The sequence below is a fragment of the Ruditapes philippinarum genome, unplaced genomic scaffold, assembly GCF_026571515.1.
Source record: "Ruditapes philippinarum isolate M1 unplaced genomic scaffold, ASM2657151v2 ctg1181_1_1_1_1, whole genome shotgun sequence".
NCBI lineage: Eukaryota > Metazoa > Mollusca > Bivalvia > Venerida > Veneridae > Ruditapes > Ruditapes philippinarum.
In genome coordinates this window covers 107803-125002 of record NW_026866847.1, presented here as the reverse complement: position 1 = coordinate 125002, position 17200 = coordinate 107803, and the positions used below count along the sequence as shown (strand labels likewise).

Below are 17200 nucleotides of genomic sequence, written 5' to 3'. Positions count from 1 at the left end.
GTTAGACCATTTTCTATCATGCTAGATAGTTTTCAAAACAAAATTCAAGAAAAAGTTTTTTGTATTTATCAAATTTTTCAAACAAAACGGCGAAAGAAGTCCCTTAAAATAAATATGAGTTTTGACTCCGCCCACTTTCATATTTATTTTTCATATTTATTTTTAAAAAATATGAATTATATTTGACTGATATAGCACCATATTTCATGGGTAAAATTAAATAATATCCAATATATCCAAAAAGTATGTAAAATTCAGGTTAAATGCACGAGCTAAAATCCATGTTACCTGCCTTAATCACGTGACTTTTAAACCAAACAATAAATTTTTTATACTGAAAATCTACAAAATTAAAATATTCGTAGTGGCATCTGCCATACTAAATAATGATATTTTCTGCGTAAACTTGTGTGTTTACTTTAATTTTTTTGCTCGGAATTATTCAGAAAATGGTATTTAATCATTTTCTTAATAAGAAATAATTGTTAATAAGAAATAATTGTTTTATATTCGACATTTTCCGGTCTCAGGTTTTCAACGGTCACCAGTTTCCAAAGACCTTCTTCTATATATATCGATTATTGTCAACTATATTCCTGATACAAACGTTTATTTATCCCCCCAAACAATGTTGAAAATAGTTAAATGAAATATCTTTATATCATTAAAAAGTGTTCCCCGCAGGAAACCATTTTACTTGTTACATTGTTTGTTTGCTATACACATTGTATTATGTTTCATGCAATAAAATTGGAATTTGGAATTGGACTTAGACCTTGTTCAGCACTCAGCCTCACAATGGTAAAGATTTGAACCAAGTTACATAACAATACTTCAATGCATGTAAAAGTGTGACCTTGATATTTGACCTAGAAACCTAGGTGTTGCACAAGACATTACATGTATATAATCAACATATCTTTGATATTGCAGTCACACTTGAGCTCTGTAAGTGAAACTCAGTTTATTCCATTGACTGACAAGGAGAAGCAACTCTTTCAGAGGATTCAGACAGCATCTGATAAAATAGCATACTTACTGAAATTGTTCAATGTATCAGAGAGAAATGGTGATAATAAGGCTGCTCAAACTTTGTTAGGCACAACACCGATTCATACCACAGCTGTGAACTCAAAAGCAGCTTCTACTACAAAAGAAGCACAGCGTACGACAGCGAAGCCATACCCTGGAGCATACGAGGGTTTTCACCCAATCATCAATGTAAGTAAATGTAAAATATATATCTTAATACATAGTGCATAGCAACAAAAAGGCTGCTTTGTATGTACTTCTTGTAATGTTCCTACCAAATAACATTCTCAATGAAAGAAGCTCAATGGCAGCATTGATGTTGAGAGAGTCATATCACTATTGATAATATTATGCACTCAGAGAACATATGTAATTTCTTTATTTAATTATTTGTCTGTTTGTTTGTCAATCTTGACAACTTTATGTTTTGGCAATCAGCCTATTGATAAGTAGGCTAAAAACAAGCTAACAACATTTCAACTGCGTTGCTGGTGACCTGTAAAGGGGTATATTTCATACTTCTCATTTTATACAACTTATCATGCTTATACAGGTCATTTCTCTGAATAAGGCTGTTTGTGGTTGTTGTGCTTGTACTACATGTAAGCTCTCGTGGGTGCCTTTGAGTATACTCAACAATAAATCCTGCCCATGTAAAAATTACTCATTGATACCTAAACATACTGAATTGTCATCATAGTTTGCTGCTAGCCTAAGCAAATTTCACAGGAATTTTTTGTTCAACATAAGCAACACTGTTAGTTTTCAAGATTCATTGAATAGATATAAAACTTTTGGTTTTTCACCATCACACAAATATTGTAAATGCTGTGCAAAAAGTAAATTGATTTGAATTTTAAGGAAATGCTACAGGTTATTTAAAATTAATACAGTTATTAGTAATATGCAAATTTAAATTTTTAAGCTCGACTTTTACCAAGAAAAATTTTGAGTTATTTTAATGCAACAGTCAGGTAGTCGTTCCCTTTGCTGTTGCTGTCCAGAAACTTTAACCTTGGCCATTACATTTTTCTTTTTAAATGGATTGTCTCCATCTTGGTAGGCCAGACTGAACTTGACCTTCACTCTTAATTGACCTTGACCTGGAAGGTTGAATGTTTTAATTTTTCTTGATTTTAACTATATTAACAGGCTATAACTTTGTTATTTGAAATGGATTGTTTTCATATACATGTATGAAGACAACAATCCTTTGGACAAGACCTTTAAGTAGACCAAATTGATTATGACCTTCACTTATCAATGAAGGTCAAATTAATGAATTTTGCTTGATTTTTGCTATAATTGGCTATAATTTTGTAATTTTAATAGAGTTAGTTTGTTACGCAACTACTACTAGGTCACAACTATAACTTGTAACATTATTGGCGTCTGCGCCGAAGCGCGGCGCCCCTTTATGGAATGAAATCAGATTTTGTGAAAGGGCGACAGCAACTTCTCGAGCCTTTTAGTCGGTCATAATAAAAGCCGATCATTCCGATTGGTATGAAGGCGCTTGATTATTAATTAATCCGTGGTACAATGAATAGCGAACTTGCAAACATTTTCAAATGAAATAACCTTTTCCGTCAATAAATCGCGCTCTTCGTTTTTATGCCCCCACAATGTGGGAGCATATAGCGTTGCACTTGTCCGTCAGTCCGTCCGTCCGTACGTCCCGAAATCTTGTGAACGCAACTCCTCTTAAACCAGATGGCAGATTTTGCTTAAACTTACAGGGATGAACAACCTTAATGTGTAGATGGTAGTAAAGGAAGGAATTTTCGCTGCGTCCAAATTTAACAGAATTATAGCCCTTTGTTGATTTTTTCACTAGATACTATGTAGAAATTTTGTGAATGCAACTCCTCTTAAACCGGATGGCAGATTTTGCTTAAACTTACAGGGATGAACAACCTTAATGTGTAGATGGTAGTAAAGGAAGGAATTTTTGCTGCGACCAAATTTAACAGAATTATGGCCCTTTGTTGATTTTTTACTATATACTATGTAGAAATTTTGTGAATGCAACTCCTCTTAAACCGGGTGGCAGATTTTGCTTTAACTTCCAGGGATGAACAACCTTAATGTGTAGATGGTAGTAAAGGAAGGAATTTTTGCTGCGACCAAATTTAACAGAATTATGGCCCTTTGTTGATTTTTTACTATATACTCTGTAGAAATTTTGTGAATGCAACTCCTCTTAAACCGGGTGGCAGATTTTCCTTAAACTTACAGGGATGAACAACCTTAAGGTGTAGATGGTAGTAAAGGAAGGAATTTTCGCTGCGACCAAATTTTATTGAATTATGGCCCTTTGTTGATTTTTTCACTGTATACTATGTAGAAATTTTGTGAATGCAACTCCTCTTAAACCGGATGGCAGATTTTGCTTAAACTTCCAGGGATGAACAACCTTAATGTGTAGATGGTAGTAAAGGAAGGAATTTTTGCTGCAACCAAATTTAACAGAATTATTGCCCTTTGTTGATTTTTTCATTATATATCTATATACTATGTAGAAATTTTGTGAACGCAACTCCTCTTAAACCGGATGGCAGATTTTGCTTAAACTTCTAGGGATAAACAACCTTATTGTGTAGATGGTAGTAAAGGAAGGAATTTTTGCTGCGACCAAATTTAACAGAATTATGGCCCTTTGTTGATTTTTAGTTTTCAACTTGTGGCATATGTAGTCCAAAAAATATTTGACCTAGAGTCATAAGATTGACAGAACAGTGGCGTGTGGGGGCATCCGTGTCCTATGGACACATTTCTAGTTTTTATTTACACAGTGGGTTATTATTTATGGTATGTTATTGTTGTACATTTATCCGAAAGCTGGAAATAGAATGATGAGTTGATGACCTAAATATTCCGAAAATCTATTTATAGAGGGATGTGCTCCTATCGGTAATTCCGGTCTCTCTCGGTCTATTTTGACCAGGATTTACTAGTGACCGGCGAATAGTACCACACGTTTATTGTCTGGTCTCTCCCGGTTTTGGAGTAGATGTTTGATATCGTTACAGAACAGAACAAATAATTTACAGATAAATAAGCTTTTTTTCCAAAATGAATGTTTGTCAGTTAATTTGGTTACAATAATTAATGAACACAGATCAACTCTCAAATTTATTGATTATTTTTATACATAAACATACAATTCGAAAAAAAAACCCAACAAGAACAACAACAATAGCATGTTTCATTTTATCTTTATGAGATAAAAACAATAAATATGTACAATAATTGAGAAAAAAGGTACATTTTTATGGTATTAATACGACACTATCAACTTTGAAACATTTTATTTAATTTGTTATTCGTGGTTAGTAAAGATGCCGAGGAATTATTCAAAGTTACAAATTAGATTTTATGAATTATTCAATTGATTGATAATTTAAAAAATGATAAAGAAAAATACAAATGTACATGGTTTTAGAATATAAGAATAAACAATATTATATATTGAAAGATTAACCATTATTTACTGACTTTTTCCAGTTAATTTTATACTTATAATCGTCGGTCAATATGACAATTGAATTCTTAAAATTTATTTTACAATTTAAATAAAAAAAAGTAAGTAAACATAAAATAGCACATAAAACACAAAAAAGAAAAGAAAACAATATTCATAAAATCTGTATTTTTTTTATCAAAATTAATAGATATTACAATTATTGTATAATAAACAATTATGCTCAACATGATCAACATGGTAATATAACCAGTGCCATATTTTTACTAAGTGTGAATAGATACCTTAAGAGGGAGTCTTCGCCAATAGCGATAACATAATAAGGGACAATTACACAAGTGTGGTGTTGATCATGCGTTACACATATGGATTATAAATGATTGTATACATGTATATCCGTTGCTCGCCCATATGGTCTCTTTCCAGTGGCGAGGGTAAACAAACGCAAACACACAAAATCCGTTGCTATTAATAACCACGGTCATAAAGAAATAACAAGTAATATTCTAATCTCTAGCATGCCAATCAAAGTTCATAATGAACAATGTCTTTCGTCTGCTCATTCATAAGTGATATACAATTCTGGTAAAAACCATTGAAAAGTTTATAAGAATATCTTGTCATCATATGTCTACTAGTTGGACGCCCTTTGATGCTTTGCATCAATGCTTTTCTTGTTGCTTTTGTAGTGAATTAAGGCGAGTGATTAATGTGAAAGATATTATTGTTGGCAACACAAAAATAAAGCTTATGAATTATAGCATGTGTTCTAAAGATATTAATGCTAGCCTATTTAAAAAGGCATTTTAGTTAGATGGCTGAAAAAATAAATGATACCGGCGGATATACTAGTAGTTCTCAAATATATTCTTTTAGTCGATAGATTTTAAAATTGCTTCAGTTTTTCAGAAGTAGTTCACTGAGTTTTGTAAAAATACAGAAACAATGTCATGATCTGATTTAAATAATGTCTTATAAGTGACAGCTTGGTTGCATGAGAATTTCAGATTTGGTTAGGATTCTAAGAAGAGTTGAGAGAAGAAACAATAGACATTTTTTCTTTATTTTGGGAAAATGCCACATGCCAAATTTGAGAAATTTGTGTCATAAAATTTTCCAATTTGGGAAAAAAATTATCGTGAAATTTGCCAATTGTGGACAATTTGCTAGCATAATAAAAATCTAAATAAACCTTACTTACACTGTCCAGCTTTTTCTGTCATATTAAAAATACAAGGACAGGCTAAAATGTGTACAAATGAAAAACTGATATCAGTAAATTTGAGGATACAACTTTAACTCAGTATGTTAAACAGTCTATAGAAAATGGGTACTTTTTCTTTCAAAATTGCCGACTTCTGGATTGGGAATTTTTTTTGGATTGGGAATACAAAACAACATAATTTGGATGGGGAATGGGGCCGATAGTCATACTCGTGGGATAGGGAAAAAAAGGCATGAACAAATACACGCTGGCTCAAAATTCATTTCTGAAATGAACTGAGATGAATTTGTGAAACAGTAGACAGAGATTTAACAATAAAACGAAAACCTGTGGATGTTGTTGACATATAACATTTACATGGGCAATTTCAAATCAAAGGGGAAGAACCATGTCCTTAATAGAGGATATAGAATGAGTGTAGGTTGAATACTCAATTATTTATTGAACCAGTAAAATAATAGAGGATATTGAATGAGTGTAGTTTAATTATAAATTTATTGAACGAGTTGAATAAAATCATAATATTGTTTTATTCAACGAGTTCAATAAATTTAGTATTGAATCTACACGAATATAATATTCTATTTTTCACATATATATATATTTAAGATAAGGACAATAAAATGTTAAAATGAGTAATTTTTCAATGACGCGCCTATAGTATAACGCTAACATTAGCGCGCTTTAACGCTATGTTTCTATATAGCGCAAATGACGTCACGTCAAAGTGTTATTACACTAGTGTAATATCGTTTTTGAGGGCGCAAGCCCCCAATGTAATTACGATAAATTCAGCTTACTACCTTTTGAACGCATGTAGGCTATCTAGCTGCGCTGAGCAAAAATAGTTCCAATATTTTGCCATGATATTCAGATAATCATAATACCTTATCTATTTTAAAATTGACTGGTCATTTTATAACTAAATTTTAAATCCTTTTATCACAAAATTAAATAAACCATTGCTTTACGCGATTTGATTATTACTACGCTAGCAGTCGATAAAAATTTAATGAGAACCAGTTTATTTGTTCTACCTTCTGGTTCCCGATGCATGAGAGCCAAAGTACCTGCATAAATTTAGTACCAATTTTATCAAGTCAAAAATTAACTAACTATCATAGAACACAATAATTCAGGAAAAATGGAATACGATTTTCATATTAGAGAACTTTCAAGCTGAAAATGGTTAAAAAGTGTGAATGTCAGAGTAAAAACTTGTATGCGTATGAATACGAACTATTTTCCCTCTGGCGTCATTTTCCCGAAATCGCCATCTTAGCCAGTTATTCCGAGAGAAGATTGAAGTCCCAGCTATTACGTTGCTATTTTGGTTGCAATCTATTCCGTATGTATAATCAAGTTTTCTTCACAATCTGGTAAAGCTATTGATATATTTCGCTTGATAGACTGCATATTTTGCCGGCTCGCCACGGCGAGCCGGTATTACGTTAGGATTTTACTGAGAAACAACCTAAAACTCCGAAGCCATCCAAAAGTTTAACCGAAGCTTGGCTTCCAGCTTTCTACAAAATTTATCTATCAGGGCTAGGATCCAAAATTATTTAGCCAATCAAATTTAATCTTACATAGCGTCAAAAAACCTTCAATTTTCACGCCATTTTTAAAAATCAGCAAGTATTGTTTTGAGCGCAAAGATATAATGATGATGAAAATGTTTGTCTTTATGAATTCTTTTCAATAAATCATATTCACACTGACTTTTGATTTAGCGATTTCACCTGTTTTCTCTGTAGTAAGTTTTCGTTTGGTTAATTAACATAAGTGTACATCTGGTTCTGTGCATTTTTTATTTTTCCTTTTTTCCGGTCATTTTATCCTTTCCGGTATTCAGTGTATGTATTTACTGGCCGGGATCCGGGACGCCCGGGATCCGGGATCGTATAAGATATTGAGGAAAAACCTAATGAACTATATTTGTGTTGATTGTTGTCGTAATGAAAGGCCATTAAACGTTAATTTTTTTTATTGTATATAATGAACGTTAAATTAATTTAACTTAGAATATAGATATATTTAGAGCTATTTATTAACAAACTTAAAATGCGGAAATCACAATACTTATAATTATATGCCTAATTAATTGGAAAAATCAAAGACTATATTCTTGAATTGGTCAAATCCCGGGATCCCTATATGTTTTAATACGATCCCAGCTTTTCTGAAAACTATATACTTGAACTGGCCAATCCGTGAGATCTATTTACATTTTAATACGATCCCGGCTTTTCTGAAAACTATATTCTTGAACTGGTCAATTCCCGGGATCCCTATACGTTTTAATAGGATCCCGGCTTATCTGAAAAACATTTTCTTAGACTGGTCAATTTCCGGGATCCCTATATTTTTTAATAGGATCCCGGCTTTTCTGGCTGAATTGATTGACAACTTGTGTTTACTTTAGGACTTGTGCCTCTCATTCCAATACTAAATAACATATTACAACTTAATTTTGTATAAAGAGACATCTTTATGAAATCTACCTATCTAACATTTTGTGGTCAAGGTCAACAGGCCATATGGTAAATGTGCATAGACATAGGGACTTCATTCTATCTGTTTACATGCATCTTCATATATACTCATACTCATCTTGGTTAAACTGAGAGAACTTTATATGTCACTTTCAGTCAATGAGTTTAAGATTTTGAATTTACCGGCCCGAATTCCAGTTTTGAATTTATTCTACTAAATAATTAACAAAATTTTCTTAAATTTACACTGGCCTAAACTTATTTACACTGGCCATCGGGCACCGGGCCAGTGTTGACTGCACTTTTATTTTGATGTTCGCTGAAGTCTCTTCAGCTAACAGAACTGTCATTTTTACATTTAAACACACCCCTTGAAAAAAATTACGAAGCGAGTCGCTACTAGCTTTTTTAAAAGCTAACCTTGTAGTGCATTACGTCGATTCAGTGTCAGCTCTGCCCTAAAAGTAAAACGTACTCGGCCCCGAGTCAGCTCGGCCTTATTTCAACTCGGTCCACTTTTCAATTTATTAACATATTGGTTTGTTTTATCACTCTTTATTGTTGAAACCACATAATTAATATCTGGACTTATTCAGAAACATGGAAAGATATTTTCTTGAATTATTATTACATTTTTGAGTACCTTTTGAACACATCTCTATTACTGTATTAGCTATCTAAGCTAAACAAAATAGGCCCAAAACTTGTCATGGTATACAGGTAAAATGTAATAATTGGTGAAAAATGATAGTTTTCAATTTTGTGATCATGATTTTTGCAAGCGACTGGAGGTACTGTCCCAGTCCTGTAATGAATAAAATCCTATCCTATGAGAGGTCCCAAAATTTTAAAGGACTGGTAATAATTATAATTGTTAAATACAATATGACTAAAGTTCAGATATACATAATTAATAATGTAGATCTGATTTCCAGTTTTGCCTTCATCAGATGTAGGATTTCATGATATTTATGGTAAGTCCATAATTTTATAGATTTTTTATCTGTAAATTTATAGACATTTATATGAAAAAAGTAGTTGTATTAAAATTCAAAACTAAAAACGCACAAGGTTACCAATTTGTTGCGTTCATTTACGCACTCTGTAAATTAATTACGCAAAGAATGTAAATTTGAAGCGTTTTTGGTGTGTACTTTCATTTTCGAAACGGATGGGAGTGGTTTCGTCGAACTACCGGTTCGTCTAACTGATCTTATATAGTAAAACAGGTAGTGGTTTCGGCTAACTTAATTTATATAGTGAACAATAGCTATTGTATAATGGGCACATCAAAAGACAAGATATTGAAAATTTAAACATATTATTTATTCTTTTCTTTAGAATAATAATGATATTTACATAAAATAATAACACAAGATCTCAGTGAACAAACAACATCATAGAAATATATATACGTTTAAAAGTACAACCTGAAAAAAAAACTAAAGAGTCAACACAAATTACATTTCACACAAGTTTATTTTTATAATCTATGACAAACTATACATACAAATAGTTAAAGCTGAAAAATAATGCTTTTAATCGGAATAAAATCGACATATATACTAAAACAAAAAATAAAGCTTGAAAGAGAAAGAATTAAAATGCATGAATACATAAAAAAATCCACGTACGTAATTATTATAAAAAACACATATTTTTTAAATACTTTATTTTTCTCTATATAAACAAATGAGGTATGCACATTATTCAAAATAATACATCATGATTTCTATGTAATAAACAACAATCTGTTTTAATTCTTTATTCACCACTCAATAGATATAAAACTATGATTTAAATGTATATACGTATATACGAAAGTAAAACCTGAAAAAAAAAGAATAATTTATAAAATTTACACAAATATATACACATTAAGTGAAACCTGTAAAATATATTTTTACTAATGTCGACCTATATTCACAAATGGTAAAAGAAGGAACAATGTTGTTATTGGAATAAAATTTATACCATTATTTTGTAGTAATAAGCAACGCATATTTTTTAAATTCTTTATTCATCTCTTTATAAGCATGCATAGTATTACAGAGTTTACACCATGGCTTTTATGTATTATTCAACAATATTTTTGATTCTTTATTCATCACTTTTTATATATAATGGAAGTAACATGTACAATCCCAAGTCCGCACGTCCTGCTCGTGTGTTGATCCTTCTGTGCCATCCTGTAATGAATAATGTCGGAATAAATGTAAAGTTGATTTAGTAAACATACAACGTCAATAATTTCAAAAAATAATTTCCTTTTAATTTCATTTTCCGTATTTGATGAATAATATGTGAGAAAAAAACAAACAAAAAAACATGAACATTTTATTTTTTATTTAGAAATATGCATTGGTTATGTCATTGTCGAAGATTATTAAGTGTAAACAATATAAATATGCACATGAAAGGCCTTTCAACTGAAATGAAATTCATGCTGAATATCTGCTAAATTTCACATGATCTTTCAGGGAAATAAATAAAAGATGTTTATTTTGATATTTCCCCCTTAATTACCTAAGATATTTTCCAAGAATCAAATTATTTTTAACAAAAGTGTGGTACAGTCATCTTTTATTCTGTTCGCTACTTAATAAAAAATGAAATACCTTTAAATCTGTAATGCTATTTTAGTCTTGTAGAGATTAATTGGACCAGACTTAGTGACTTAGAATTTATTTTTGTTTTAAATGTATATAAAGAAAAAGATTTATGTAATAAACTTAGTTAGAGAATGGTGTGTTAATTTTAATGTAATAAAGTATGGTGCATTAAACAGAGTAAGTCCTTTAATTTTACTCTGTAGATTTTTGATCTTTTTAAATTTACCCCCACATTCTGGAAAGTGGGGTAAGTAATTACCACCAATGTCAAAAAATTATCTGGAACTCTGTATAACAGTATGGTAATATTTAGAACAATTTGATGACTATCAATTTTCACTTTAAACAAAAATTTAAAAGTCATCATACACTGATGAAACTTACCTCATTACCTTTGTTGATATAAAAAATCAATAAAAACAACTTGTCTTTAGCAGCGGAATTTTAAATACATCATATTAAGTCATCATTACTTTTATTGTTTAACATCTATATGATAATTATAATAATATTTTTTCAAAAATTTTGTTGATGGAAGTATATGAATTGGTAGAGGAAGGAATAATTAATCATGGCAGTGGCTAGCAGTATGAACCAGCATTGTTTGAAAAAAGTGCTGTCACATACGACTAGCATATACTCACTGTTTAGGCTAGCCGTACAGCATTTTAAAAATTAGTTGCCTAAAACAATAATATGCAAACTTGTTTTTCTAAAAGAATATTTTATTGAATATCATATACAATTTCAGTCAATGCGAAAGTCAAAAAAAAATTCCAGCTGCAAGGACTGGGATCCTAAGATTTATTTCCGGCCCTGATGATTTTTTACCAGCCCGGACTCTGAAAGGTATTTTTTTGTAGGGGTGGGGGAGGGATATTGCCATAATTATAAAGAAAAATATTTAGCATATATGAATTATCAGACTCAACTATAAGATACTATGAAAAAAAATATACAGAAACATAATTAATAAAACATTAGCATAATTCACAAGAAAACAATACATCTTTCAAAGGTTTAATTTTGAAGATTGGAGAAAAAATATGTTTTGGTAAGGAAGACAAGATGGTGGCTTACATTACTTAGCAAAAACTGGTCGTATCCTTCGGTGATTTTGGTTATCTTGGTCTGTGAATACAAGCAAAAATAAAAAAAAATAGATTTATCTTGGAAGCTTTGCATATTTTAGAAGGCCAAAAAATAGTTTCAAACTGGCTGTAATTTTATTTGGACATGACAACTGACTGTATCGAAATTGATCTCGGCTCTACTGATTTTTAGTTGGCGAGGTCCGAGGACCGACAGCCTTTCGCACAGACTGCAATTTACAGTTGGTATAGTAATTTTTAGTGTTTGATGATCAGAAGATTTTTTTTCCTTCTGAAAATCATGGAAATCTGTGTGAAAGCGCAAAGAGAAAGAGACTGAAAATTAATTTATTATTTCTATGGACAATATAGATGCAATACATTTGTAATCAAACATGTTGGTCAATTTCCAACAGTAGTTGAATTATGACAAAGTATTTTTAATAATTTTATTTAACTTTTAGCTACTTGAAAATTTCATGCTGGATGTTTGCTTACCATTACATTTTGCATAAGAGCTCTATGATTGACATTAAAGTCCACAGGCCAATTCAATTCTGATATATCTTTCCGATATCTTGTTATAATAAAAAAGGCTGAATGTCATCGTAGAATTATTAGGAAAAAATATATATGTTCATTCTTTGTAAAAATGTTAGAAGACTTGCAAGTTACCGATTTTATCATTGCATTTATTTATTATTGAAAAAATGCTGAACGGCTATCCTCAACAGTGTGTATAGGCTAGAACTTTCAGTTTGCATTTAGGGCCAAAATATATTGTTACAGTCATGACGGCTTTCCTGTTGCTGTCAACAAACTTTAACCTTGTTCATAACTTTTTCAGATCTTGGTGTATTGTCTTCATACTTGGCCACAACAACCCTTCAAATAGACAAGACTAAACTTGACCTCCATATTAACATTCAAGGTAAAATATCTTAATTTTCTTGATTTTTGCTATCTTTCAGGATAGGACCTGATTCACTCATAAATGTCCTTGAAGCTTTTGTGATCAGAAGTTGTGCAGAATAATACAAACCCAGAACAATTTCATTTACTTGATTTTGCAACTTCTACAACAATGGATTTTAAAGATTGTTGTTTTCTTAAAATTTCAGGACAGTATAGTAGATTGTAAAGACATTTAGTACACACTGTAATGTATATACACTATAACTACTATAGTATACTATAAAAATCTTTGTGCTTGGACAATTTTGAACAAATTGTTTCTTAAACAGTGTAAGAAATTAGGATTTGAATCGACTAGGCTGGTCGGACTACCAGATTGGAATATTCACTAGCCCAAAAGACATTTCACTAGCATGATTCATTTGTTCAAAATAGTTGTTTATATTGCCTCTGAAAATACAGTAGCCTGGTTGGGCTTGTTACTGTGAAAAGTTGGTAGCCCGAGGAGAAATTTAGTAGTCGGGCCCTCGGACTACTGCTAATTTCGAACACTGCTTAAATTATTGATTTGATATCAATTAACATAATTATTGGGATACTATATGTATATCTAATAATAATTATATTTTATCTTTCCAACTTTCTGTTTCAGAAGGTCAGCCTACATGTCAGATTTGTGAATGTGAACGGCGGATATCAATTTTAAGGATGCTTTAGGGCAGGGTTCGTACAGTCTTAAAAATGCTTAAATTTGAGTCTCTTTCTTAAAAAGTGCTTAAAATGTAAAATAGTGCTTAAAAGTCCTTGAATTTGATTATTCTCTTGAAAAGTGCTTAAAAAGTGCTTAAATTTGCTTGAAAATGTTTGAATCACAGAATGACATAGTTTTGATAAAAATCAACGGTTAACAAAATAAAAAAAGAGCCAATTTAGTATCAAAATCAATGAAATGTTTACTCAAGGTAACAGTAAGTGGACAAATTGCAGTTGTTTTGAACTAATCTGTACTTGATGCACCCTTAGTTGTTCTTCTATAATGTTAGAAAATGTGTATTTAACAAAAATGGTGAACAAACTATCCATCATAGGTTGAAGATTGTGTCGGTATATGTGCAACAAATGTGCTTGAAAAATGGGAATACGTGCTTAAATAGTGCTTAAAAAGTCCTTGAATTTTGGCATTGGATGTCTGTACGAACCCTGTAGGGTCAATGAGAATGAAATCAAGAGAGATGAAGGCTAAAATGTGAGACTGTCAATCTGATTAACCTTGAAGTGAATAAATGGAAAAATGTTTCTTTCAATAGCATGGCATTTAAGGAAGAGGTACATGATTATTTAGAAGTGTTTGTATATGATATTTTTTAATTATTATATTCTAATAGCTTTTTTTTCTTGACTTGTTTAAAGGCTGACCCAGGACAGTTTATTTGAAGTCAGTGTGCTTCTGTCACTGGATAGACTATTGTCACAAAAAGCCAAATTTATAAAAAAAGAATTACAGTGTATTTAAATATCATCTTATACTAGAAATTAGGAACAAAATTAATAGCAAGAACAATTGTGACATGTAACATGTATTTAGGAATTCAGCTTTCCTTTCCTTTTCACCTCAGGAGAATTCACATTAAAATATTGAATATTCACAGTAAGCACTCCGACATATCTGACATATATGATTATCTTATCTTCACTTAGCTGTCTATAGCTTATCAGAATCACTCACATTTATAAATTCAAATAATTTTGAAAAAATTGCTGCTTAGCAAATAGATAAAATACTTGGGGTGTCTGTGGCGGATTGATTTTGTTTCTTGACTTTAAACCTTTAAGCCTTTCACTGCTGTAGGTTCGAGCTCTGCAAGGGTTTACAGATTATTTCATATGAGAAAGCTATCCAGCTCATTTATGGAACATTGATGGTACCCAGGTGCCTGAAATCATACACATATGTGCACCAAGGTCTTCCTCAACCAGTAAAGCTGGAAATTGTGCTTTAAATCCCCCCCTCACCGAAAAAAACAAACAAAAATAATGGAATTTTAATTTTGCAATTAACTTTTTCTAAACAAATATTTCAGGAAACAGAGGCGTTTGTATGATAAAACAGTAAAAGCAGGAGTGACAAGGACAGATACATGTAGATGTGTCTTCATGTCGGAAACACTAGAGAAATTGAAGTATTTGGGTTTTTTCAAAACTTAAAAGAAATTGGAATACCAGGAGACTGCTTGCCCTTTGCAATGTTGGATAATGAGTTCTTTGATGTGATGTCGAAAGCCTCATGAATATAGTAACTTGACTTAATCTAATTAGAAAAAGAAATGACATTGAGGAGAAAACTAGTCACCAGTCTTTCACCAAGAACATGAGCTAACTTTCCAATATTTGAAATATCATAATATGTATAGAACTTTAATGAGCGACCAGTTTTTCACCAGGAAAATAAGATCACTTATCTATTTTTGAAATATGTATGAACAGAACTTTATCAACTTCAAGGTGAAAGTTTATCACGAAGAACATGAGATAACCTATGTATGAACAGAACCACATTTGTATATAGAGGCGCCAGTTCATCACCAAGAAGATGAGCTAACTTATCAATGTTTGAAATCTGTTATACCCCAGCACAACAAAGTTGTAAGGGGGGTATACTGGAATCAGCTTGTCCGGCCGTCGGGAGTCCGTCAGTTTTTTCTTGTCCGTCCAATAACTTAAGATTCCTTTGGCCCACAGTCTTCATATTTGGCATGGAGGTAAGTCATGATTAGTAGATGACTTCTATTGATTTTGAGAACACCAGGTCAAAGGTAACAAGGGCCTTGACTGAAGAAAGCTTTTCTGCCCAATAACTTAAGAATCCTTCAACCCACAGTCTTCATATTTGGCATGGAGGTTAGTCAAGGTTAGTAGATGACCCCTATTGATTTTGAGGTCATTGGGACAAAGGTCAAGGTCACAGGGGCTTTATTACAATTAGCTTGTCTGCTCAAATGGTCTCATATATTCATCATAAAACACCTCCAGGCAAGGCTGCGTGGAAATGGGTGGGGGGGGGAGTTATTGAAGTCATTCAATGGCAGTTTCAGTTTTGAAGTCAGTAGGTCAAAGGTAAAGTTCACTTTGATCTTTTCCACTAAAACATGTAAAATACATAAATTAACAATGCACTGGCTTACTTCCCTCGGATTTGGCTGGGAGGTTGTCTTTGAGCTGTAAATGACTACTGTTGATTCTGACAAATTGGTATGCAGGGATATTCACGCCATGCAGTTCTAGTTTGTACAGAAAACATCAAGGTGCATGTTTCTTTTATTAAGAATAGACTTATTGATTAGATAACTTACAATATTTACAAACATTTATAATGCCACACCCATTTAAAGTATTTCAGCTTAGAGTGTATTATCCAAAAAACATGTATATATTTTTTGTATAGTTTTGATTCTACTAGATTTTAAAAACATTTAGATATTACTAGATCTTGAAAATATTTTGTTCCATGCTCTTTCATGTAATTTTGAATAATGAATCCAATAAATACCTATAATAAGTATAGGATTAAAATTGATATAGAGGATATTTGTTTAGTTCAGTGTAAGATCGGAATATATTTCATCGAGTGAGCACCAAAAGGTATATTTCACGAGTGGCGCACTCTACTCTAGCTGAAATACTTTAAATGGGTGTGGCATTATAAATGTTTGTAAATATTGTAAGTTATCTAATCAATAAGTCTATTCTTAATAAAAGAAACATGCACCTTGATGTTTTCTGTACAAACTAGAATTCCTAATCAGTTACAAATTATTTATCATTTAATGATTAACGTGTCGTTGCCCTGTCCTTTTTATGTTTGGGGTCCGCCTGGGCTCCTTGCCATTGGTTCTTGTTGCTGGGTCATATGGGGGTTGCGTTCATTGAACGCCGCCTTTCCTTGTTGATCTTGTTTATCATATTTTTTGGTGTTCACAAGGTGAAATATATTTCGATCTTACACAAAACTAAACAAATTTTCTTTTTATTATATGCAAAGAAACGTTTTAAAAAGACATTAAACCTAATACTGAATGAAAAGCGCGCCAAATAATAATACAACGTGACGTCATTTACGACGTCACGTCATTAAGTTGGTACCCAGTACTGTGCACGCTTGTATTTCACTGAAACAAGGTAAGGGGCTTAAATTCAAAACAGTGAAATTATCAAAGTGGTAATTTTCAATGTTTCAAACAGTGAAATTACCAGTTTTATATCACTGATATATTTCTATAAACCACCGAAAAGCATGTAATAAAATGTTTTCTATCTTTAACTTATATAAAAGTACAAAAGTAATGTTT

At 31.7% G+C, this 17200-nt stretch overlaps 1 protein-coding gene and 1 long non-coding RNA gene across 3 annotated transcripts in view; both read left to right on the top strand.

The window, feature by feature from the left end:
- Positions 1–17200, top strand: part of LOC132733993 (MATH and LRR domain-containing protein PFE0570w-like) — a 75503-nt gene that overhangs the window by 6680 nt on the left and 51623 nt on the right. For both annotated transcript variants that reach the window (XM_060720695.1, XM_060720694.1), the window contains exon 3: positions 934–1221. In XM_060720695.1, coding sequence (XP_060576678.1) covers positions 934–1221 — 288 coding nt within the window. The remainder of the gene's footprint in view (positions 1–933; positions 1222–17200) is intronic.
- Positions 11414–16244, top strand: LOC132733997 (uncharacterized). Its single transcript, XR_009626240.1, has 3 exons — positions 11414–12870; positions 13507–14180; positions 14936–16244. It is a non-coding gene; the product is annotated as an uncharacterized LOC132733997 (long non-coding RNA).